At 36.7% G+C, this 24,520-nt stretch overlaps 1 protein-coding gene across 10 annotated transcripts in view; it reads left to right on the forward strand.

The window, feature by feature from the left end:
- The window catches only part of QKI (QKI, KH domain containing RNA binding), a 159,285-nt gene that overhangs the window by 122,185 nt on the left and 12,580 nt on the right, over nt 1-24,520 (forward strand). For all 10 annotated transcript variants that reach the window (XM_055810560.1, XM_055810562.1, XM_055810563.1 and 7 more), the window contains one exon: nt 23,689-23,776. In XM_055810560.1, the coding sequence (XP_055666535.1) occupies nt 23,689-23,776 (88 nt within the window). The remainder of the gene's footprint in view (nt 1-23,688; nt 23,777-24,520) is intronic.

The raw sequence follows: 24,520 nt of genomic DNA on the forward strand, positions 1-24,520 counted from the left end.
AGATGGAGTTTCTTGCCACAGCATAGTCAGCTGATTTTGGTTTCTGAAGTGTCACACTAGCCACAGAAAGAAGGTGACCTTTTTTGTAGAAAGAAATATGTACCATAATTGAAATATGCTATTCCTTTGATTTGTTGTTTTGACTTTTTAATCCTAGAAGAATTATGTCATTTTAAGACTTGTGAAGATTTTCCTGACTGAAAAAATAGAGATTGCTGTAAATGTGTTCTGGAGCTTGTAGTTCCCAAGACCATATGTCTCTTCTGCATTACATAGTTAATAAAAAGTTACAAGAAAGTAGTGTTCTTTGGAGAAGATAACTCATTAAGAACATTAGTATACTTCATCCTTATGCTATTTAAGTTCTGTTTCTGTAGGTTATGTGAGAGTTTTCCTTTACAGATAATTTTCTGAAGACAACTTCCCTGAGGAAAGTTTTTCTGTTGCAAAATAGAATTTCCGAAATAGTTTGGTAATGTCAGTAGATTGAGATTTTTGAGCAAATACCTTTATCAATTGTTGGTTTACTATGATGGTTCTATGGATAATATTTCCCAGAAATGACTGCTTAACCATTACTGTAACATGTTTTCAGATGTTATATTCTCTTTAAAGTGTGGAGGGATAGTTAATTTATGTACTGCACTGCAAAACATACAAAAAGAAGTTTGTGGTAGGGAGTAGAGTAAGTGTTTTTTCTCTGCTGCTGTTCTATGGTACGGTACATATATGTATGGTACATATATGTATGGTACTTAATACGTATTTTGTAGTGCAGTGGAGATTTAGGCCAATGCACTTCCCTGTGAATCAGGAAATTGTTTCAAGGGTTTCTTCACAGCAGGTGTTTTTACCCTCCGAAAATTAGTCTGTTAAGTAGGTACTGGAAGTAGCAGCAAGAAGTGTTCCAGGTATGCAAGAATAAATTGTTTCAAACTAAAAAGGGCAAAGGAAACTTTCAAATATCACCTTTGAAGATCTTTCTTCTTCACAATGCTTAATGATATTTTTAGAAGCTAATTTCTTTTTGCAGTTACACTTTTCTGAATGTTATCCATATAAATCTTAGACTGTTGAAATAAGAGCTTCCAGAAAGGTTAAAACTGGGGGCACAGATGATGATAAAGGTTACTTGAACCTTTTTAGTAAATAGATAATCTACTTTCATCATCAGAACTAAAGCAAAACCAGATTTTGTTGTTGTTTGGTAGCTTATGGGGTAACCAAAGAAAAAAGAGCAAACTCACTGCAATACAAAATATGAAGGCATCTTGTGATTTCAGAAACTGTCCGGGTGGGCTGATTAACTGTTCACAAATACTTAAAAATGACCAAAAAAAAAACCCCAAAGCAACATGGGGAAGTGCGTGTGGTAATCTGTTATTTAACATCTTAATAGGGCAAATGGAGCTTTCTGGTCATAAACTGCCAAATATAAGAGTACATTATAGTCTTCAGCCTAGGAAATTATCAGAAACCCCAAAATGAAAACGAAATTGTGTCCTTATTAAAATATTAAGTAATAACACCAGCCACAAATTCTTACTTGGTTTAAATGAAGGCAAACAATATTTCTATAGTTGAAGTTTGAAGTTAAGCTTTTGTTAGAGTGGAAGTGGCACTCATTCGTCTGTAGAATAATTTGTATGCAGTACTTGGGAACATACTACATTTAGTATGCATAGTTGGTACCTCGCATGTAGTATGCATTGTTGGTACCTCGCATGTAATATGCATGTAAACTTCAATATCTTGATGTGCTAAAGAGAAATTTTATACCAAATACTTAACAGAGCTGCTTTCTTGTATGGGTTTCTGCGCTGTTGCTCCTGTTTAGAGGAGCTGATCTTCTATTCTGGTTGTAGTACTTACACTGTATGTAGAGGAATATGTGCAGTGTTTGATGCTACACTATAGGTACGCATTGAATGTTTCACAGGAGTATAAAGATATGTAACAGTCTTCTAGAACAGCAACAGGCACTTAAGAAAAAACTAATATAATTTGGACAAGCATTATTAATGCATCAGTATGGTTTCATCTCAAATATTCCTTGCATCTCAAAGTACATTACTTTAGACTGTTTGTACCTATTCTTTGGTACTAGTTGTAGAAGATAAGGACTCTGCTTCATTAATTGGGCCAGATGGGTCTGACTGCTTTCTTAGATGAGTCAGCCTACACTTAGAAGATGTTTTTAACAATATGGCTGTATTTCATTAGAAATGTTTCATGATAAAATTATCTTTGGGTCTCTTGTTTGTCATTGCATGTAGGATTTTAGAAATAATCTGTTCTTAAAACAAAAATGCAGTAAGTTTAGAATACCTAAGTATTTTTTTTAAATGAAAGTTACTGAGTTTAACTTTCTCAGATGTTACGAATGGAGCTAACATGGAATTTAAAATCATGCTTGGAGAGAACAAATATGAGATGTCAGTTATTATGACATTTTAGATGAAAAGAGGAAACAGACTATGTTTTAAAGTTAAATACATTGCTTAATGTGTTTCTAACATTTTAAAAGTTGGCTTTGTTTCTATTTTGTGTAATTTTCTGTGGATGTGTCTTATTTTTGCACATCTAGTTCTTTACTAGTTATGATAAGTTTCCATCTGGAGAAAGGAAGAAAAGTTGTTGTGATGTTTACTGTAAGTGTTCTTGCTTTAAAAGAAATAGTGATATGACCAAAACTTAAGTATTTGTAGAAAAGGTGAAAAGTTCATCCTTGTGCTTTAGTTTTATAAATAACAGGATAGTCATCCTTAGTCCTGTATTTTGAAAGGTCTGTCTTTTTCCAGATACATTTCAGATTTTTTCCTTTCAAAACACTGTCACCAATGGTCATAACTTTTCCTGCAACAGTTCATTGCATTTTTCCTACAACAGCTTATTAGTAAGGGTAACTCTTACACTCACACCTGTTGTTTCCTTCCTTGCTGTCATCTTGTCCTGGGCATGTATCTGAAACAGCTTTCAGATTTGTGTGCTGTGTTCCCTGAAATGACTCAGAAAGTACTGAGTCTAATTGATTTCATCTCATCAGTGAAATCCTTAGTGATGCTACACGATGACTAGAAACAAAAGCAATTCAGGTAGGGTCAGTGGTAGAAAACATAAACTTGACCAAAGCTGGTATTCAACAGTTTGTTCTTTTTCTTCACTGACTGACTTGCTTTTCAGAAATGTCGGTTAAATACTTAGCTTAATAAGCAAGTAAGTGAAGCAAATGAAAGTCAAGTGTAAATGGGGAAAAAATGGGAAGAATACAGCACTGAAATAAATTACTTGAATTTAGTGGTTCTTCAGCTTTCACGAAAAGGGATAAAAAACTCCAACTAAGAGGTACCTAACTGCAGTGGTTTGGTTTCTGAATAGACAAATCAATGTAATACCCTGATATGAGATTGTCCTGGGCATACTATATCATATGAAAGGCACAGCACTATGCCTCATTATGATTGAAATGGCATAAAACGACTAAATAAAACGATGGGGTGATTTACAAGCATCTTTGATATCTGTGGCATCTTTGTTTTATTTCTCGAAGCTGAGAAAGAGATGGAGTGTTAAACAAAACCAAATGAACAAAAGACTTTATTGGATAAATGTGGGAGAAGCGTTGGTATTCATGTATCTCTGAACCTTGTAGAAAAGTTTTAGCAATACATTTATGACAACAGCCTCAACCTCTTTTTTTTTTTTTTTTTTTTTTTTTTCTGTAAAAGTGAAGAAGTCATTTTCATTTACGGGTTTACAAAGGTTTAACTAAGGCATATCAATAAATGGGTTTCTTCTGTGGCCTATAAACAGGAGAGGAAGTAAATATGCATAAGCTTATAGAAGTAGTCACATTTATTGAATCTTAGGGGTATACAGGTGAAAGGAAGTGAAAAGTCATTCAAGATAGATCAGTTGTTAAATGTAATATTGAGAAAGAGGGAGGTCAGGTTTGTAGCCAAAGGATTCCCAGCTTCAGCAGTTACTTTGAAGCAAGGACCTATTGCAGCCAGCGCTGTCAACTACAGTACCCCTAACCTTATAGTGCATCTCAGCCTGGTTCTTCTGCAAAGGGAGGGAGGCTTTTCTGAATACATTATTACCTTCCTGAAAAGGGTTATGAGATAATTTTGCAGCCATGGCCATACCACTTAGTTTATGATTCTATAAAATGGATGTTTGGTTAACCACACACCTGTGACGTTTTTCACTGATGAAGCCCTTGTGCAAACCAGCCATGTGCAGCTCACTGGTATGGACATTGTTCTCCAAGTTAAATGCCATAGAATTCCTCAAATTCAGTGCCAAAATGATCTAGCAGTACTTGGTCAAATGTCTGTCTTTATGCTGTCTGACTCTTCCACTGGATGGAGCTACAATATTTAGTGGAACCTGAAATGCAGGCTGATCAAAACTAATCCAGATTCATTAACATACTCCATCAGTAGCTAACCGAGCTATCAAGAGAGAATCCCTTAACACTGAGGAGTTGTAGGTTATTTATAAAGGAACTATGGAAGATTTAAAAATAAAGTAATAAAAGGTACAAACCTGTTTTTATGTGCCCAGAACTCTTAGTAAAGAGGTTTATACTAGAAAAAATAATTAAGGGTTCATAAGTTGGTAGCCACTATGATCTAGTGCATTTGCTGTCTCTGCCTAGCTTTCTTTTGGGCAACTCCTGTTTTCAGTAACCATGCTAAACCGTTGAGGTAGGGTAGTTCCCCCACATTAAGGGGGGAAGAAGGTAGTACATATAGGAAACAATAATCAGATTTTACCTGAAGATTTAGCGCTTGTTTTTATGATCACTTGTAACAGTTGACAAGTATTTTAAGATTCTTCCAAGAACATTTCTCTAAATGAGTTGGAAGTTGATAGTCTGGGGGAATGTTGGTCTTGTTTAATTCATCTCAGGGAGGATGTTCTCTTGTCTGATTTTCCAGCTGCTGTACACATTTGGAATACCCATGCCTCCCCTTTTCCTACTTTTTCAAAAACAAAAGTTACCTTCCACTTCAGAATACTAAGAAAATGCATTTTATGGAAGGATAGTGAGACCACAATCTTCATTCCCAGAAGACAAAATTAAACCAGGGTTTAGGCTTTTGCAATACATTAAATGTTGGTCCAGAGACAGCAAATGTTTATTCTGTTCAACATTGAGCTGCTGTTTGCATTTCAATGGAAGAGGGAACAGCTGGGGCAGAAAAGCAAGGGAGTGGTCATTAGTTTCCCTCACGTTTTCTTGATTAAAAATGACGGGGGAAAAATCATTGTCATAAAACCCACACACACCCTTCTCAAAATAAGTAACACTGTAAAAGGACCTGCCTGACTTAAAAAATTGAGATATTCTGGTGACAGTGAGACACTGGGTGCTTACACGTTCAATATAATGACACAACACAGTATTCAGTAGTGTTTTGTGTAGTTCTTTGATCTGTAGTTTATACTGTTACATGCAGTATGTAATAGTGATAGCAGAGGATTAATTAATTTCATTTGAGAGGTGACTAAATATCTTCGCTAGTCAAAACGCTTAACTTAGCGGTTCAGTTGTCTGCTTTGCTGTCATGCTCCTTGGTTTTTTCCTCCCTTAATGTTTCTTCTGCACAACTTAGCTGATAGAAGATTCTTCGCCTTCGCAGTCATGGAGCCACTCTTGTAAAAAAGCCACAATATGAGAGTACATCCCTTCCTGTACACAAAGGTATTGCTACTGTTCTCTGCCATGCACAACCATTTTAATCTGAATGGGAAATCTGTCTAGGGACCCGAGTACAGTAATTAGCAGTCTCTTCAGAGTGTCAGAGCAGAATTACCATTGTAATGGTTTAGCTGGAGGATAAAAGGATTGAATTTGGGTCTGCCTTCCTGCCAAACTAAATGAGTTGCCATGGGAATTTTCAAATATAAGAGGCGTTTACTTAAAACAATTTGGCGGGTTTGAATAAACTCATAAATTACGGGGTTTAGAGGAGAGATCCCTGCTTTCTCTGGCATAGGCTGAACAGCAAAGAAGGCTGTTAGAAAGCTGCTTACATTCTTAATGAGAATAAGTTGATCCATGCTCCCGTGCAGACTATCAGCTTATTAAGGCTAAACTGTTTCTGCTAAGTACAGTACAGTAAGCACATCTTGAGAGACAGAGTTTGCAGCAAATCCCTGGAGTGAAAAAACAAAATCTGATTGCTCTAAATGTAAATTGAATTTCCTTTGCTAGATTAGATCTATTTTCAAGTAATGCTATTAAAAATGGTTCTCTGTATTGTTTCAATAAACATTAACCTGCTATTGATTTCAACTTTCCTCTGTGCATGTAATATTTATTACAACACTTGTCAAATCTGCTTCTGAAGGGGGAGGAGGGCATTGAAGGTTTCTTTTGAAAACAAATAAGGTGTTATGGCCCTTCGAACTGGTTTTTTTTTTCAGGTCACATGTAAATGTTTTCCCAGCTCAGGCCTGCCTTCTCTCTGAAGGGAGCTGGGCTTTGACCTGGTGACTTCTTTGTCAGCACCAATGCTATTGAAATGTGAGAAGATGGACTTGGTGCTTTCTCAAATGCCTCAAGTGATGAACATCACTTATGCTTGTTTAACCTTCAGTTGTGCTCAAGAAGTCAGCTGTAGTAGTAAGAACTGATGACCAGTGTTTTGCAAAGCTTGTTTGGAAGCATGTATTAATGTTCTCCTAGCCACTTAGATTTGATAACTTATGAAAAGGAATAGGGAAGCTTATAAGTGCTTGAATACTTTGATACTAGATTTAAAAATATGTATTCAAGGACATGTCATACTTTAAAGAGTGCAATATTTTCCCCTAAAATACTTTATATTGGGTATATAGCTTAAGGCTTAAATGTTTCCTTGTGATCCTTTTAAGTATGTATCTCAAATCTTTACTCATCATAACTATTAGGTTATGGTGGAGGAACTAATTAAAAAGAAGTACTGCTGTAATGGCAGTAATTTAGACTTTTGTTTAAAGTAGTAAAAATATGCTTAGTACTCCTTGGTATAATCTTATATCACTAGCAGGAATCCTGTAAATTAGCAAGGGAAAATAGTAAATTTCTGCTGGTGATTCAGTAGTTGAACAGCTGCTAAGTTCTAACAAATTCCTGAACTGTTACTAATGATGCAGCTGAAACTCTGTTTGGTAGCCTCAGGGTACTGTTTCTGTGAAACCTTAGAACTAGCTCCAAAGAAATTAGACTAAGACAAGAGTGGCATTTACTATTACCAATACTTGGAATTTTAGCTGTTCATTTAAAGTTGCTTTGAGAAGTATTGGTTCCTCGTATTATTTGCGCTTCAGAGTGTGTGTGCTTAAAATTGCCAGCAAATTTATTTTGTCTGACTTGATCCTCGCCCCCATACTTTCTTAGATGAGTTAGTAGAAGGAAACAGCAAAATTTAAAGGTATTATCTAAGTCTTTGTGAAGTGGCTTGCAAAACTGAAACTATGAATGCTTCTACACTGTATTATAAGGTGGATGCTAAATGATTAGAGGACATTAACAGCATTTAAACAAAAAAAGCATAGAAAAGTGGTGCTACGGAGAACTGCTTGGGGTACTGGGTTGAAATGAGTGCATCACTTACATCCACAGTACCAACAGCCCACAGCAGCTCAGCAAATCGATGCTATTTACAGAAACTAGGCAGTAAAAGAAAAAGGGATTATTGGTATTACAGTTTTCAAAATTCATACTCTGGGCTATTTTTTGTATTTCAGTTTTGCTTCCATAGGTGGGGGAGCTTGACTGGGACCTGTTCATGTCTAGTGATCTCTTCCTCTTCTCCCCTCTGCCTGACTTGCACAGCTGAGGTGGAAATAAGTGGCAATGGGAACGTAGCAACGGCTTAAACTGTTTTTTCTTCTAGGTTGCGTGTTGGTATAGGGATATTTTATAATTACTGATAATTGAGTCTGGGCTACATAGTATAATCTCAGTTTTGCAATATCTGGGAAGAAAGCGGGGTGGGGGGAGTGGAATCACTGCCTAAAATTTCACTTCGTTTTTTTATAAAGGTTTTTCATAACCAGAAGGTTATTCATCAGTCACATCAAAAACATCCTCCTCCTGAGTGAATGAAGACATGTATCAGACAGGTTATGTGACAGAAGATGGATATTGTCTTTGAAGGATATTCTCTCTTCTGCCCTGTGAGCAGTGCAGGGAGAAACCTTATGGGTTTATCATCTGAAAGTATAACATTAAAAAAAATGGATAGGAGTCAAGTTATCTGTTATGTTGTCTTAAGTAAAACTGAGTTGGACCTGCTGAGATCTGAATCTTGATTCCAGCTGTGGTATGTTTTCATGAGCCTCTTCAACAGTTAGTAGCAGAAGTCACTTTTCTGCTTTGCTGCTGAATCCAGCTGCGGACTACTTACTTTGTGGATGGATATAATAAAATGGTACTTGTCAGACCTTTCTGTGAACTCATTTTATTTGCTAAATGGTAGAAAAGTAACCCACAATTTTCTGGTGATTTTTGAGAGGTAAATCAGGTTGCTGAATGTCTCACAAGTACCAGAACACACAGAGGAAATGTCAGAAGCACGGACACAGAAAAGGCAGGAATACCATAGTGGGGAAGAAGTGGGAAGCTATGCTAAGTAATTGTCCTCTGTGTTTAATTTGTTATATTTCTAGGGTTCTTGGCTCCTGCTGCTCCAGGAATCCAGAGAATCAATGAAATGTGCATTCTGCTAGAGCAGTAGGGGTGGCAGCTGTTTCTTCTCAAGGCACTCCCACTTTTCTGATAAACTCTCTTGAAGTATTTTTATCCATTCTCCATTTAATTTTGCTTCTGCTGGGGCATTGTTACATTGGTCTATGATCTTTAGATTCCAACAGTTGTTTTTTTCTGCAGTTCTTTTCATTTGGTCCCTAACTTGTAAGCTTTTGGGAGCAGAAGCTGTGCATGCATATTGGTGGTATCTCAAATCCACATCAGAATAGTGTTTATGTACTGTTATGCTAAAATTAACATTGCATGCAGAGGCATGAAAATAAAATACATCATCCTAAGTCATACAATTCTTGGCTAAAGAAAATCAACAGTTCTCACATAGGATAGTTCTATAGAAGAATATAATACAGAAAAAGGAAAAATCTTAATAAGGAAATTGATTTTTATAGGGTCCTTGCTGTCAAATCATGCATTATTTTCAGTTTGTTAACATGCAGCTTTGTAAGTATTGGATTTACTGTTTAAGTGGTATGGATTTCAAGTGGGTGGGCTAAAGCATAAAAATTTCCGGTTTAGGATGATGATGTTTTGAAGAGATTTAAAATTAGGTTTCTTCAGTGGTTTTAGAACCGAGTGCAAATACCAAAGAGTCTTGAAGTCCTCTGCAAAGCATGAATGCATATCAATATTTATAGCAGTCAGTAAATGGTTGAGATTATAGCCTTTGCTTCTGGTGAGCAAATCTGCAAATGGAGAAAGAGAAAGCATACTTCACATAGTTTAAGGAAAACACTAGAGGAGTGTTGATTAGTACAGTTGGTCAAGGAGACTATAATGGTATTTCTCCACTGAAGGTCAGCTTCAAGAAAGGAGAAAATCAGAAAGGGAAATTACTGTAAGTAAAGAAAAATTAGCAGAAACTCAGTAAAATAAAAAAAACAATATTGTAGGAGAAAGAGCAATAAGGAAAATGAAATTAAATATTTTCATATGAAAACAAATCGGTTGTCAGATGGTGGGATTCCAGTTAGAAAAGAAAAAAACATGCTTTTAGTTTGGAAATTAGACTGCTGGGCTTCAGAATTAGCAAGACTTAAGACTAATTCCATGTGCAGCTGAGTCAGTTGACAGCTCTGCGCAGGGGATGTCTTAGCTCCCCTCAATCTCTCCTCCCTTATGATTGCACGCATTTGAGCTTTCAGTTTTGTAAATCTGGCTGAAAACTACTTGGATTAAAAAAAAAGAAAGTGATCTTGCCAGATTAGCAGGCTGACATGGGTCAGTGATGGATGCAGGAGAGAGACAGTGAGGAAAGAGTAGGATTGAGACTGCTACCAGTTAAATTGGGTTCAAGTACCACAGGAGTACAAATTTGAGAGGCTTTTTACATTTTCAAAAATAATTTTTGACTCAGTTGACAGCAGCATAAAACTTCAGGCTAATCATCCAGGACTAATTTGTGGCCCAGGAAAAAGTCTTAAGGTAGCATTTTAATTTTTCACGTTCTAGCATCAGCCATTGTAATATCTAGGTAAACTTGTCTGAACATGTTTCCTCTGAAATTATTCTCCGTAGGTTTTCCATCTGATTGATTCCTGTTCCATTCTCTGTTTTTTTTATGTTCTCAGCTTTCTGAACTCGGTCGTGTGCAGATACTCAGCAGCTTATTTTTACATGTTCTGGAAACAAAATTCCATTCATTTTTCAATTTATTTGGATTGCTTCAAAATTGTCCTAGCTTTTCAGGCCTCTTGGACCTTTGTATTTCCCTGGACTTGAGGAAAATCACTTCATTTGTCTCTTCCCATTGATGATGAGTAAATTAATATTCTTCAGTTACTAGCAGATAGTGTCCAAAAATGTGCATTCCTTTTTAGGGTTGCTTCTTAATTTTTCAGCCACATCTTGCAACTGAAAGCTTTAATGGTACTTCTGGGTTTTTGTGGTGTTTTTTTTTTAGGTTGGGATTTTTTTATTATTGTTATTTCTACATATAATTTTTAAAATCATTAAAGGAGATTTTTAATGCAAAATACTACCTCTAAGTATATAATCCGTAAAGGTAGAGAATATGTGAATTCAGGTATTATTTTGAAATATTCATGAGATTCTTGAGTTCAAGAGATTAAGAGAGACTAAGGTGATTTATCTTGTAGAAAATGTGTTTTAAGCTACTTTTGCTTATGCATATGCACCTCGTCTACTGGAATATAAAATTATAATTCTACAGTCTCTGAAAGACAGTTTAATTGTATATATTTCAAATATCTAAATGGGAAGAGTTGGTTTCTCCTAATGATTGGATTAGAATAATAAGTGTTTAGAGAACCAGAGTGTTTGAACAGTGTTTAAACAGATTTATATGGAGAGATCTGGGAAACAATAATGAAATCTAGAAATGGGAAAATGGGAGTGTTTCACTTGTGTAACAAGGACTCAAGGATTATTCTGAAAACAGGTGAAAATTGCGTATCAGTATGCAGTTCTCAGTACAATATGAACTGAGAGCAATGGGCAAGGCGCTGGTAGTGAATGCATAGCAAGAAAGTTAGTTAGTAATCCCTTGAACAGTTTGGTGTTACTAAGGTGGGTTTCTTTTTTGATGTTAACAAACTTATTCTCCGCAAAGTTGATACAACATGCATTTGGCACTTAAGGTTTGTTGGAAGGCTACAGGGGAGATCCTGTGTAGAAGTATTGTAGGATTATCCTATCAAGAACAGTTTCCAGAGCACGGTATGACAGCGTTGATCCAGGGTGTCTCAGTTACTGTGGTTTGTTTCAGCCAGAGTTTAGCTACTCAGCTGCTTAGAAAAGGAAAAAGGAAAATGGTTAAATGAAGTTTTGGTGTAATATCTGATCCTGAGTCTGTAGCCAAGCTGTTCAGATACAATACTACAGAATATGCAAAGATCAGCAACAAATAGAAGCACAGAAATCTTGATTATTTCTGCCCCAGTATAGTTTTTAACTTGCAGTGAAATTTGATCAAATTTATACTGTGAGTCCTGCTAAATGGCTGCTTAAGTGTCGTGTCTGTTTTTCTGCTGAGGAGGCAGATTTTCAAATTAGTGTGTAGAGCAGCAGGGAAGGATAGGGAAATTAATTATTTAAGATAGGCCTGATACGTACTTCTCTCACTCTAGGACAGAAAATTAGACTTAAAGAACTTAGTTGTTTTATCTTGTAGGTTCATTTAATTATTATATAGAAAACATACTAATTAGTAATTCTGGTAACACAGCATTTTAGGAAAGAAGAGGTGAAAAAATTCTGGTCAGTAACTTCTTTAGAGACATTCCAGTAGGTTAACCAGTCCTTTATTTAGGGGAGTGTCTCATTGATACTGAGATACCTCGTGATCATCCCAGTCCCTTCTGGGTAGAGGACTATATATAATGTTGTACTGCAGGCTTTTCTGTATGTGAACTGTCATTACCTACAATTGCTTGTGAGAGATACAGTTCTGAAACATGGCCCACATAAAAATGGTAGATTTTGTTACTTGTGCAAGGCATCTGAATAGTTTTAGGCAGCAAAAAAAAAAAAAAAAAAAAAGTGTAGGTTTTACCCCAGACTCCAGAAAACACTTTTAATGGAAACTGTTGTTTTGTTGTGTTGGATTTTTTGGTTTTGTGGAGGTTTTGTTTGTTTTGATTTGTTTTTAATTAAAAAACAACAGTTTTAGTACAGTTAGAGAAACTTTCCTATATAAGTAAGTTGCTGAAATACATATTTCTTGTGGAAATTGGTAAATAATGGAGAGGTATTTTTATTGCAATTGAGTAACCTTTTTTCGGAATGTAAGGTTTGGGGGTTTCTTAAAACACTAGCAATATTTTCAAAATTAATTTATTATTACTGTTAATGTCTCCTGATTTTAATATTAAGGATTTATAATTTGCCCATAAAACATCCAGCAGAAAAAGATTTCATATACAAAGTTGAATATAATAAGAACCTTCTTCTGTGCTATACTACATTATGCAAAATCTGGATTTTAAATACTGACCTTTAAGCATGTGATAAATTCCCAAAGCCAAAGAACTGAAACTTCTTGAAACAAGAAGCTGGTTTAATTTTCCTTAACAACCCATGGGTCTTACTCCAGCTTCAAGTTTCCCCCCCCACAACCCCCCCCCCCCCCCCCCCCCCCCGAACTATAATGAATAACTAATCAGGATGATTACAGTGGAAAATTATGTGACTGCATTAAAAAAAGAAGTCAAATTATTATCAATTCTGCTATTCTGGAGTAGTTACAAGAAACTGAAATATGTTGCATGATTTTTAATGATTTACTAAGAATCCACTAATCTTTTGTAACTAAAGTTGCTAAGATCAAAGAAATTGATTATAAAATGAAGATCTGTTGCATGTGTATTTTTCTGTAGTACTTTTAGCCAAAAGACTTCTGACATTTATGAGATTTGGCCTTATAAGGCTTTTAAAATTTTTAATGCTGAATTTATGTTATGTAGAAATAATGATACAAAATGATAGAAGAAACTTTCATGCCTTCCTTTGACTCTCATGCGACAGCATGAATAAACAAATGTTCTGGGCTAGCTGGAGTCCAAATCTTCTTTTATCAGTTTACCATGAAATGAGTGCTTTAATAGCTGATGCTCTTACCTGATGGATGACTCACAATACACACACATGGCAGCTCCTTGGCAGCACATGCTCTTAATAGCAGCTTTCAACAGCAAGAATTGCTTGCCTTTCATTCTTGGGGCAGGAAGGGTTACTGGCCTGCGAGGTGTGGCCACAGGTTACAGCTCTTTGTGCATAAGGGAGCATGGTTGGTGGGTCAGGTGTGCCCAGCAGTGCGGCTCCCTGGGGAAGAGGCGCTGCTCAAAGGCCCTTTGTGCCAGCCTCCACCAGGCAGCGCTGGGTTCTTGCTCCTGTCTCTGGAAATAAGCATTGGCTGGTCTCTGAAAGCTGAAAAGAAAGCTCAATAAATAGAAAAGAAAGCCTTCTCCCTAGCAACACGCTGCCTTGAGCAGCTTGAGCCTTCAAACGGAAGGTCATATGATTGACATATTTGTCCCCTAAAGAGAGTGCACACAATTCTTTTTTTCACTTCTCTGTATTTTTAAGCTGTGTGAAAGCGAGTTTTAGCCGGCTGTACAAGAGGGGAGACTAGCCAGTTGAATACTACCACCCCCTCCTCCTGGACTTCATCAGCTCTGAGAGTTCAAGAACAACAGGAGAGGCATCTGCGGTGTTTATGAAGGAGTTAACTTGGATTTTTAAACACCAACAGTTGTATTAGAGTACCAGTAAAATGCATGTAAGACATATATGTGATACTGTATTCAGCAGAGTTGTGTGTTGCTTATATACTTGTAAGCAGCTGGAAGTAATTGTGAGCTTTTTGGTACTTTCACTTTTTAGCAGCTGTTGAGAATTAGTGAAAGTATATACGTCCATAGGTCCTTTAAACTTTCAATGTTGTGTTTCCTCAGTTGGACTAGAAAGTCAAAACTTAGGTCAGTTGAATTCTTGGGCATCTTACATTAAAATAAAATTGTTATTTCTCTGGATGGTAGCTTTACACAGAGTTCGATACTAAGCGGTCCTTAGATGACTCCACCTTGGGGGTTGTGTGTGTAGAAAAATAGTGTCAACAAAACTGCCTTCTTTTGAAATTAAAACAATTTATGCAAGTTTTACAAAGAGAATGTAGGTGAAATGCAGAAACAAATCTTTTAATCACATTCAGTTGTCATGATTCTTGTTGAAAATGTGACTACAGCAGTAAGCGTGACAGTCTAAGAAGCTATTGGAAGACCACAACTCCCTGAGTACTAACATTTTATAATTGGGTAATGCTAAACCTTCATGGTTTTACTCTGTAATACATTGATTTATTTTAATTAGTTAGTATTACCTTTTCAGGACATGTCAAGCTGAAGATAAAAATGTCTTAAAAGTTACTACCACAACTTGAATTTCAATGTGATAGTCTGCAGCCCCCTGAATCCTGTATTTAATGAGACACGTAAGAGAAGGTACACTTGAAAGATGTGTACTAATTCACAGCAACAGTCTTTGTACTCCTCGTCACTGGCAGTTAGTTTTCTTTTGTTGCTTTAAAGTTGTTCTCACGTTCTTTCTACATTGCTAAATTTTATATGAAATGTCATTTTTCTTAGAATTTTTGTTATTCCTGGGTTGAAACAGATTAAAACCACAATGGACGTGTTTTCCATTTGAAAACATGGGGTAATATTTCGGTACCATTTTGAGAATGAAAGGCTTTGTTTATGTACTAAAACATTTTCATAGCTGTAAACAAAATTAGCTGGCACAGGAATCTCTAGAGTCTTCCACAAAATACTAGTTTAGAAGCCCCTTAATGGGGATTGTGTTCATAATGCCTCTGATAGCTTTCAGTGTCTTTGCACCTAAGAGAAATTTACAGCTATTCAGAGTGTATAAACTCAAACTTTGAATAGAAACCTCCTTGGGTGACAGAGGAGAAGTAAATGTTACAAGCCAGGCCAGATTACCTGCAAGTATTTTAATTCATCATTCCATTGTTATATTTCTAATAACTTAATCATAGGTAGTTGTGTAGCATCAGTTATATTATTTTTATAATTTATGTAAAACTCAGGGTGGGTTAAAGCATTTGTCTTGATAAAAGTGGAGTCTGTTGACACAGTCTCATTTGGCACTGTTCAGTCTGTTCAAAAGGCTACAGCTGGAATAAAGACCTGTATAACATAGGTCATGTTTGATGTCTGCTCTGTTCAGATTCCTGGGATGTGTTCACGGTACTCAAGATGTTGCTGGTAGAGCTGTATGTGGGAATTTTGTACTAGAGGCTTGCCTGGTAGTGTGCTTGTGGTTCATTGTGCTTCATTCAGTGTCCTTATGGTTTAGCTCCTGCTTTCAAAATCAAAGCAACCAGTGAGGAGGAGTTTTGAATGTCTAGCATTCCAAAATCAGAAATACCAAAAATAAAGTGTTTAGCTCTGAAAGTTTTTTTTTGACTGGGCTTGCACATTTCTAAAATCTAATGCTTTAGATTGCGTTATTGATAGCTATTTCATTTGAATCTCAATACAAATGTTAGCAAGTGTCTATACTAATAAAGAAATCTTAATGGCTTCCAGCATCATTCTGTCTTCTTGAACATATTTTAGAAGGTACTGTATAAATATGGGTTTCTTTTAGGATTTTGGGGGGTTTGGTGTATATATATGTCATGAAAGATACATTCCTGTTCTGGAGCTTTATAAATTGCTGAAACTGTTCCGTATGGTGTATAGAAAGACTCTTGTCGCTGATTTTATTAACAGCATTAAAAAGCTGAGGTGTGAAGGAAAGAGGGGACCTTATTTCCTTGAAAGCCCAAAACCTTGTGATTTAAATACAAGCCCATTGTATCTGTCCTAAAGAAATATTGGGACAAATACAAAAATTCATAAACATCAAGCAGAATGCTACTGGTGACACACGCACCCAGCCCCCCGTTAACAACTGGTACCCAGAGGGTACATGGTGAAGCAAACCCTTAAGTTCCACTGGTGCTGTATTTCGGTCTGGCTTAAAATGTGCTTCATGCTGAATTTCTGTACCTTATCTGTATTTTCTTCTTGCAGAAATGGAAAGTGGGGGAGGGAGGGCATAAGGACTCTCAAAAATATTACTGGTAAGCCAAGTATCATGATTAAACAGGGATATGTCAGATAAGATGATGGGAAGTGTAAAAAGATATGCTGCCTTTTCCCCCCAGTGTATCTTTAACATTATGACCAATGAATTTGTCAAGTGAAACAGCACAGTCGTCTTTGCATATCATTTGAACTGAGAGCTTGCTTTGAAGAAGATAAGCAGGCTGTGTTGCCCAGAAGAAATAATGATGCTAATTTATCTTTGCCTGTCCTCATAGACATAGCAGTGTGCATCGGTGTTGGAAAGGAAATAGAGAAATAACTGAGCTATAGCTTGCCACCTATTCAATGCCACAGTATTGTTGATGGCATACAGGGCTCTAAGAAATATGGCTGATCTTAAAGTAGTGATTTATCTTACTTTGTCTCAAAAAGTATTTGGAAAAGCTTCCTCTGATGTAAGAATAGCTGTCGAATTATGCCAAAAGAGACTTCTTTAGCAAATTCTCCGCTGTATGAACAAAGCTACGTTGTGTAGGCTTTATGCTCCATCACCATCCAAAATGTATAATCAAGGATGAGAAAGTCTTAAGTAACATGTTTACCAATAACCTCTAACTGTCAATGTTTATATTCTGGGCAAGGGAAACTTGGAAGTCTTTCTGGTCTTTCTGAAGTTTTTTGAGGGGAGGGGATGATGAGATGTTTCCCTTAGCACTGAGTAATGGAGTAGCTTACCAGAAGTAAAAGCCTTTACAAAAGTGAAATCTGATGTCTTGCAGTACACAATTGATTAATAGTTTAGGTACTCACATTCAGATTCTTTCAAAAAGCTCTTTTCTTTGTGCTCTACATCTGCTTACCTGTCATCTTCCCTAGGATTTCATTGCCATAGATACTTCAGTCTTTTAACGACTTAAATATGAAAAAAAGACTTTCCAAACAGAATAGATTTTAAGCATTATTTATATTAGCTTTAAGAATGCCAGTGTGCTTTAGCCTATGATGTTTTATAATACATTTTACAATATATTGATGTCTGAGATGCATTTTTTGGTTTGATACGTGTATGTCTTAGGAATTTGTAGTATATTGTTTGTGAGGCTTTTTGTTTATAAATTATGAATGGAAGGGTTTTGTCCCTGAATGGAGACATTCATGTGTAAAGGCTGTTTGACTGCTGCATGGTATGTTAGGAATACTTACTCATCTACGAGTGAATTGCAGTGGAACATTTTTCTTTGTCAGGGAGATAAAAGCATTCTAGAGCCCTGAGAGTCCAACGAGTGTCTCGGCACAAGCCTCCAAGCTGCAGCTGGGCAGCTATATAGCAACTGGGCACTGTAGGAAGGCAGGGTGACAGAACCCTAAGGGTCAGCAGTGACTTCTGAATAAGAAGGATAAGATCAGTAGCAGTAAAATATTTCAGTGGTGCTGTTGTGTTTTACCAAAATTCGCATTAAATTAATAAACTGCAGGTGGCTTATGCAGACACATGGTTTAAAAAATAAAGTATTTTTATTTAATGTGTGTATTTCCAGAGGTATGGTGGTAGAAAAGTTACATTTATTGTGGCAATTTTAAATTACTTTATTTGAGGAAATGTTTTAAGTATCTAGTTCATTAGTATAGTGTTCTTCCATAATTGCCAAGTTCTCTGCCCTGAGTGCGTGTAAAATTATTTAATGCCTTACTGAGTTAGTAGAAAAATAATGTGTTACTGGAAAAAATATCTACCTGAAGTATATGTGGCAAAAAGCATCCAGACTTGGACAAAACATGATGTCTGGAAGAGATCTCTCCAAGGGTGCCAGGAAAGGTACAGAAGCTGCTGTTGAGTATTGCTGTTTAGCCAGAGGTGGTGTGGGGCGGGCAGGAAGGCAGTTTACATAAACTGCTGAGGTGTTTGGAGGGCGAGTACTGCTCTTTGGTGCTCCCTGGTCGTTCTTTGCATGAGCCTGGTGGGACAGGCCTGCTGCAGTTGGCTGGGGAAGCTCAAGACTGATTCTCGGCCTCTGCATTCGCTTTTGGTTTATCCATCATTTTGCTTCATCATTTCCTCTTCTCACTTGCTGCTCCTGCTCTGATCTTGAAAGGATAGCCATGGAACAGCTTATAAGGACTGCTCCCTCAGCCAAAGCCAGACTTGGCTGCGTTTGGTGCAAGATAAAACTGTCTGCAGCCTTTGCTGGGGTTGGGCTCAGTTCAGTTCATGAGAATTTAGCTGAAGTGCAGGGATGTGTGACAGGATTGCAAAAATACCATCCAAAATGCATGACATTTGGAAGCTAGACTGTCAATGAAAGTCACTAACATCACCTAAATAAACATATTTATATTATTATGAATGTAGGGGGGGAAAAAGTATATTTGCTAGATTTTCCAAAGCAGTTATTCCAAAAGGCAAATGAGCATTATATGGAGAAAGTATATATGTTTGTACAGAAATGCTGAAAACTTTCCCTGCCAATGTTGGTAATAATAAGAATCAGAGTACGTTCTGAGACTTAGCCAGGTAAGACTGTGAGGCTCAAGGAGCTCTGTCAGGATAAGGTATCCCTGCTCTCATACTGAGCAAGTGGATTGTTCGGTTTGTGAATTAACTCACCTGCAGTCACCTTCTGTGTTGGGTCAGTCTGGGTCCGGCAGCAGTATGGCAGGGCAGTACGGGCACTGATGGGCTCCTCTGGGTGCTACCTGGTGGATCTCTGCTCGGTAGTAAAGCATTGCTACATGATCCTTGTTCTCTTTTAAGGTAGTATCTTCCTTTCTTTCTGTACTGTAATATGTTAGGTTTCTCAGAGCTGACTGTTCTCAATCTAACGGTCTACCTGTCACCTCTAAGTTTGTTGTCATCTTCTGAAGCCCTTCATTGTCATAGCGCAGTGAATGTGCTTCCATTTGGAGTCTGTCTTCCACCTTGATACCATATCTAGCGTGTGTATGTTTTGTGTGTAAGTAAGAAGTTAAACTGTATGAGACTCTTAAGGGTTCGCTGTATGCATGTGAGAATCTGAGGCATTTAAGTGCCTAATAATAGTTTCAGAAGCATTAGTTAAACAAAAGAATTCTCTGAGGACCTTGGGGTATCTGAGGTTGAAGTATAGCTTGGATGTTGATAATGAAAAGAAGTCATTAAAAAAATTAAATGGAGTGCTTTATCTGAGCTCCCTATTTTATGACATGAAGCAAGCTCTTAGTAATCGCAGTTTATTACATAACTTGGATTCCTCATTTTTTTTAAACAGACAGTATTGCCTAATGTAGGAGACAGAACTCTGGTTTTAACTAGGCATCAGTATGGTCAGCGTTGTGTATTTCATTTGAAATTGTTTTATTTTGGGAAGTGCTTCCCCAGAGACTTCATGTAGGTGGCTTGTAGTTGTTGCTAGCATTTGAACCTTGTGACTATTAATCCTACTCTGATAAAGATTAGAAAACAAGTCACTTGAAATGATCGTGGGCCCTGGCATTGGGTCTCCTCCAGGTCTTTTTGTTGCTAGCCCAAGTAGAGCCGAGCCACTGTGAGAAGTACTGGACCTGTGTTCAGAAAACAGTAACCACTGTTGTCTCTGCACAGCTGGCTTTGTTAGGATTTACTGCTTGCATCTCTTACAGTATTTGTATTCGCTGAGCAGTTGCAAGTGCTTACATTTAAAGAGTTACACTTCAAGATACCATTTAAGGTTCTTAATCTGCATGTTACATTGTACATGAGAAATAGAAGGAAAGCACTGGAGATTTAAGAGGATGAGACGTTTGAGTCAATCACTTGAGCTTCAACTCAGTAATGCAAATCTGGCTTTAAGTGACCTTATTGATGTTTGCTCAAAGTAGCTTCTTTTTGGTACAAATGACTGAGCTTTGTTGTAGCTATTGTACAGGTAATGTACTGTCCCTTTAGAGATTGCCTTTGTATCCCTGATGCAACCTCTCTTTGCTTTAACAGAGAGTGCCTGCAGAAATGCCTGGAGCTAAGATAGATAGTGTGGTGTGCCTCATTTGATCATCTGTCAGCAACGAATAGAGAGGATAGGGCAGACAAAAAAACCACGTGGCCATTGCTCTATCCCAGGTCTTGGAAGTTTGAGGGGGTTGGCTGTTGGTGAATGATGTTGAAGTGGAGAGCTTGATACCAGAGAATGAAGGACGTGACAGCATATCTGAAAGGGTCCTGGCCACTTCTGTGACTTACGCCTTGAAGAGAGGTTGGCAAGTGACTGTTGCAAGTTTAGGGCTGTGAGGGGATAGCAGGATTTTGAGCAGTCCTAGTAGGGTGGTGCCAAGTGCTGAGCACCCACGTCTTGAGGGGGTAGCTTTGTATAATAAACAGTGCCATCTTCTGGGAGGAGTCGGAATGCTGTCCTTGTGGTCAGCTTTGAAGATGTTTTTAAAGTGGGGTGGTTTTGTTTTTGTTTGGGTTGGGGTTTTTTCTCCTTCTCTAATAAATGCTTTGAAAAACAAAACACCAGAGGTTGAAAACCAGTATTATTGTCTAGTAATGCAAGTCCACGTTACATCTCTGAATTATCACGATACAGTCTTCAAGGAAAAGATGGAACGTTTAGTTTATTAATATTAAGTTTAATTTAATAAATCTATGTTTTGGAGTCTGTTTAAAAGAGCAGAAGTTTATCAACTGCTAAGCAATACTCCAGAGAAGTAAATCTCAGAAATAAAAGGACTTTGTCTGCTTTGTATGCTGAAGTCCATTACTATTTTTGTAAACAGGCTTTGTAAAACCTAGATAATTGCAACATCTTTTCTCATAGGAAGCATAGTGACCTATAGGAAAATGTTAAAGATCCAAAGTAAGAATGATTATTTTGTCTTTTATTGCTTGTAAGTTGTTATAACTCCTTCTGGCGATGTCAGAAGGGAAAAATGTTTTCTGTCATAAAATTATTATCCTATAAATAGTTACATTGGGGAAATATTCACTGTGGTGCAAAATCTGGGATTAGAGTTACTAAAATTATCTTAGCAAGTGGAATGTAAGATTCAGCATTTTCTGAGACTCATTAATGGTGTCAGATCAATCACCTGAACTCTTATTTGGAGGAAGTGAGCAATTTTAGTAACATTGATGGAACTATATGGGAGATGCAGCTGACATTGTGAGGAGGTTTTTTTGTTACATGCTTTCAGTTAAAGGAACCCAAGCAAAAAGCCAAAAAGTATAACCATTGCGGAGGGAGGAGAAAAGAGGAATCAATGTGTTAAAATCTTTATTGATAAAATAAATTAGATAAGGTGTATCCAGGATTGCAAGAATTTGTGAGATAGGCAGATAGATAGATTTGGAATTGGTTTTATTGCGTCATGATTTTCTAGGTAATATAAAGCAAAGATGCAAAGGAATTAGTTTCTAAAAACAAACAAAAAAAATCCTTTGCATGTAAATATTAGGTCTGTCATATTAAGCATGCTATATTCGGTACATTTTGTATTCCAGAGGGTCTCATTTTAATGACTGGAGTCCGATGTTTCTGGATAGTACAGTACTTAACTATACAATTGATTTGTAGTTAAAATGATAATTGAATGTGTATTTAATTTTTCAATATTAGTGTTAGCTTCATCTGTCACATAGTATTTAATATACAAAGAAAATGTCTAACTTTCCATATATTCTGAACTTTTAACAACAACAGAAATTGTTACTGTGTGTAATCTTTGTATTTATGCAAGTCCTCAGTGTTACAGTTAGGACTTCCATTTCTGACATCTGAAAGTAACGTATTGTTGACCTGTTTTACCATGTTAATTTTCAGTTGTTGATAAAAATCAGATGTGTTAGTGTTCATTGCAAGGGGGTGGTGGTCCTTGAGCATGCCTTACACTAAATACTGTATTTGCTTAGATACAATTTAAAAACTTTTTTTGTCATGTAATTTAGTAAATTACTTCTCCGTCATTTGGGAGTAAAGTATGTATAATAATATCTTGCTGCAAACTAGCCTGAAAAAATATACATTTTCCTGTATATTTGGGACACTGCATGTAGATAATCCTATTAACTCTTAACTAGTTTGAGACGATGTTTCACCGGTGCTGTGCTGGAGTGGACGCACAGTTATTTAATAGATCTTTTTGTTGTTGTTATTGGTGGTGATTGCTATTCTTTGTGTATTTTAATTCTGGTTTTTTTTGTAATCACTCGTGCTCCTGGAAGCTCTAGTTCAAATCATCTGTAGGAGTTGTATTTTAAGACAGGTGAACAACTCTGAAATCAGACTTTAAGATTTTCAGAGTGGATGGCACAGTATGTTATTATCCAGGTTCCCATTAACTTGGAAGATGCTGTTCCAAATATCTGGAAAATATTGTGTGAATAGACAAGATAAGTAGAAGTATAAGAACTCGTGTTTAGCAAAGGAGGAATGCGATGCAGCTGACACTGAAGCTGCCCTCTTTTCCATCTGACTGAGAATGTCAGCAGTAGCATTCAATGCTAGAAGCAAGATGGTAACTTAACTTTAAAGTAGACGCTGACCATTTGTCTTGGGTTTCCTGTATCGTCATCTTTGTTTTCTTTAGTCTATGTCCTATCTAGCAGAAATGGTAGCATTTCTGGAAAGATAGATCAGAAAATGTCTGGTCTTAAAATTAAATCGTACTAATCAGAAATATTTTTGTTAGTAACAGGAAAAGCAAACTTTTTTACTGAATACTGCAATGTTTATGCAAGCTGCAGGATATCAATGGAGTAGATAACTTCAGGGAAGTAATTTATATTGAAGCAAAAACAACAATAATTTATACTGTATAAATAGTAGTTGTATCTCAATTGGAATACATCTGCATGTGCCAGAATTCTGCCTTACAGCAGTCGTTGATGTCCTGTTTGGAAAGGTACTCAAAGTTTGTGTATTTTTCATTTACTGCGTCCCCGTCTCCCCCCCCCCTTTCCCCCCAAGTAGTCAGTATCAGCTGCAGTGGAGCAGGTTACAATAAATTGAAGCTGCTTAAAATTTGTGGTGTCTGTTCTTCCTCTAGCCCAATAATATATTTTTTTTAAAGATCCCTTCAGGATTACATGAAAACATTTACTAAAACTTAAGAATAAAAATTCCTTAAACAATTTCTATCAAACACAACTATACATGTAACCCTGTTTTTATAATTTATGGTACAAGTATAAATATGGTATCTCTTAAGATATTTATTAACACCATTTAATGCTAGACAGCAGGCAACTTGCACTTAATTTTAAGGAAAAGTTGACAAAGCTTTAATGGTAAGGCAGTATTTTCCTTGGTTAACACTTGAAGGCATTTTATTCTAGGTCCCTTAGATCTTGTGCACTAGTGAATTAATAAGCCTGATTTCTTCCCATCTTTTCACACACAGGCAGAGGGAGAAGACAGCCTTAAAAAGATGCAGCTGATGGAGCTTGCAATTCTGAATGGCACCTACAGAGATGCCAACATCAAATCACGTAAGCATATCATAAGTTTGAGGGTCAATGCTATAGTAATGTCTGCAGGTTTTCATTCCTAAAGCTACTTTTTGGCAAAGTACAGCAGTAACTGTGTTGGAGAACGGAAAGCAGTAAAACCCCAACAAAACAGTAGACAGCTGTTGCAAAAGATCTTCTGGAGATTAGTTATATCAGTTCGGTGTTTTTTTGTTGGTTCTCCCCAGCCTCTGCCTCTTTGTCTAACAGTATGTCTGGGTTGAAATATTTACAGATGCATAGTTTAAAAAAAAAAATACCAACCCGTAAGCCAGATTTTTCTATTTCACAATCATTTTTTCCTTAATACATATAAAGGCCAATACACTCCTTTTCAGTTTCATTTTTAGAGGTTTCATTTGAAAATGTTACAAGTGTTCAGGATACTGTGAATATGTTTTCCTGTAATATATTCCTTCCTTTCATCTTGCTTGCATGCGTCCCCCCAATGTTACGTTTTTCCAACAATTCATCAACTGATTTCACAGCTGAGTTCACAGGGATCAGTGATGTAATAAGCCATTTTTATGATTTCTTCCATTACATTTGTGTGAAAATGCATTTGCAAACGCATGTATGCACAGGTTTACACTTGAAAATTAATTATGTACACCTACTAATGAGACCATATACATTTGTGTCATACAAATTATTTTCTTTAGTTGCAAATATAATTTCTCCACCTGAAAAATGTAGTTGCTGATAATGTTCCAAAGTAAATTTTTG

The sequence above is a fragment of the Falco peregrinus genome, chromosome 7 (assembly GCF_023634155.1).
Source record: "Falco peregrinus isolate bFalPer1 chromosome 7, bFalPer1.pri, whole genome shotgun sequence".
Lineage (NCBI taxonomy): Eukaryota > Metazoa > Chordata > Aves > Falconiformes > Falconidae > Falco > Falco peregrinus.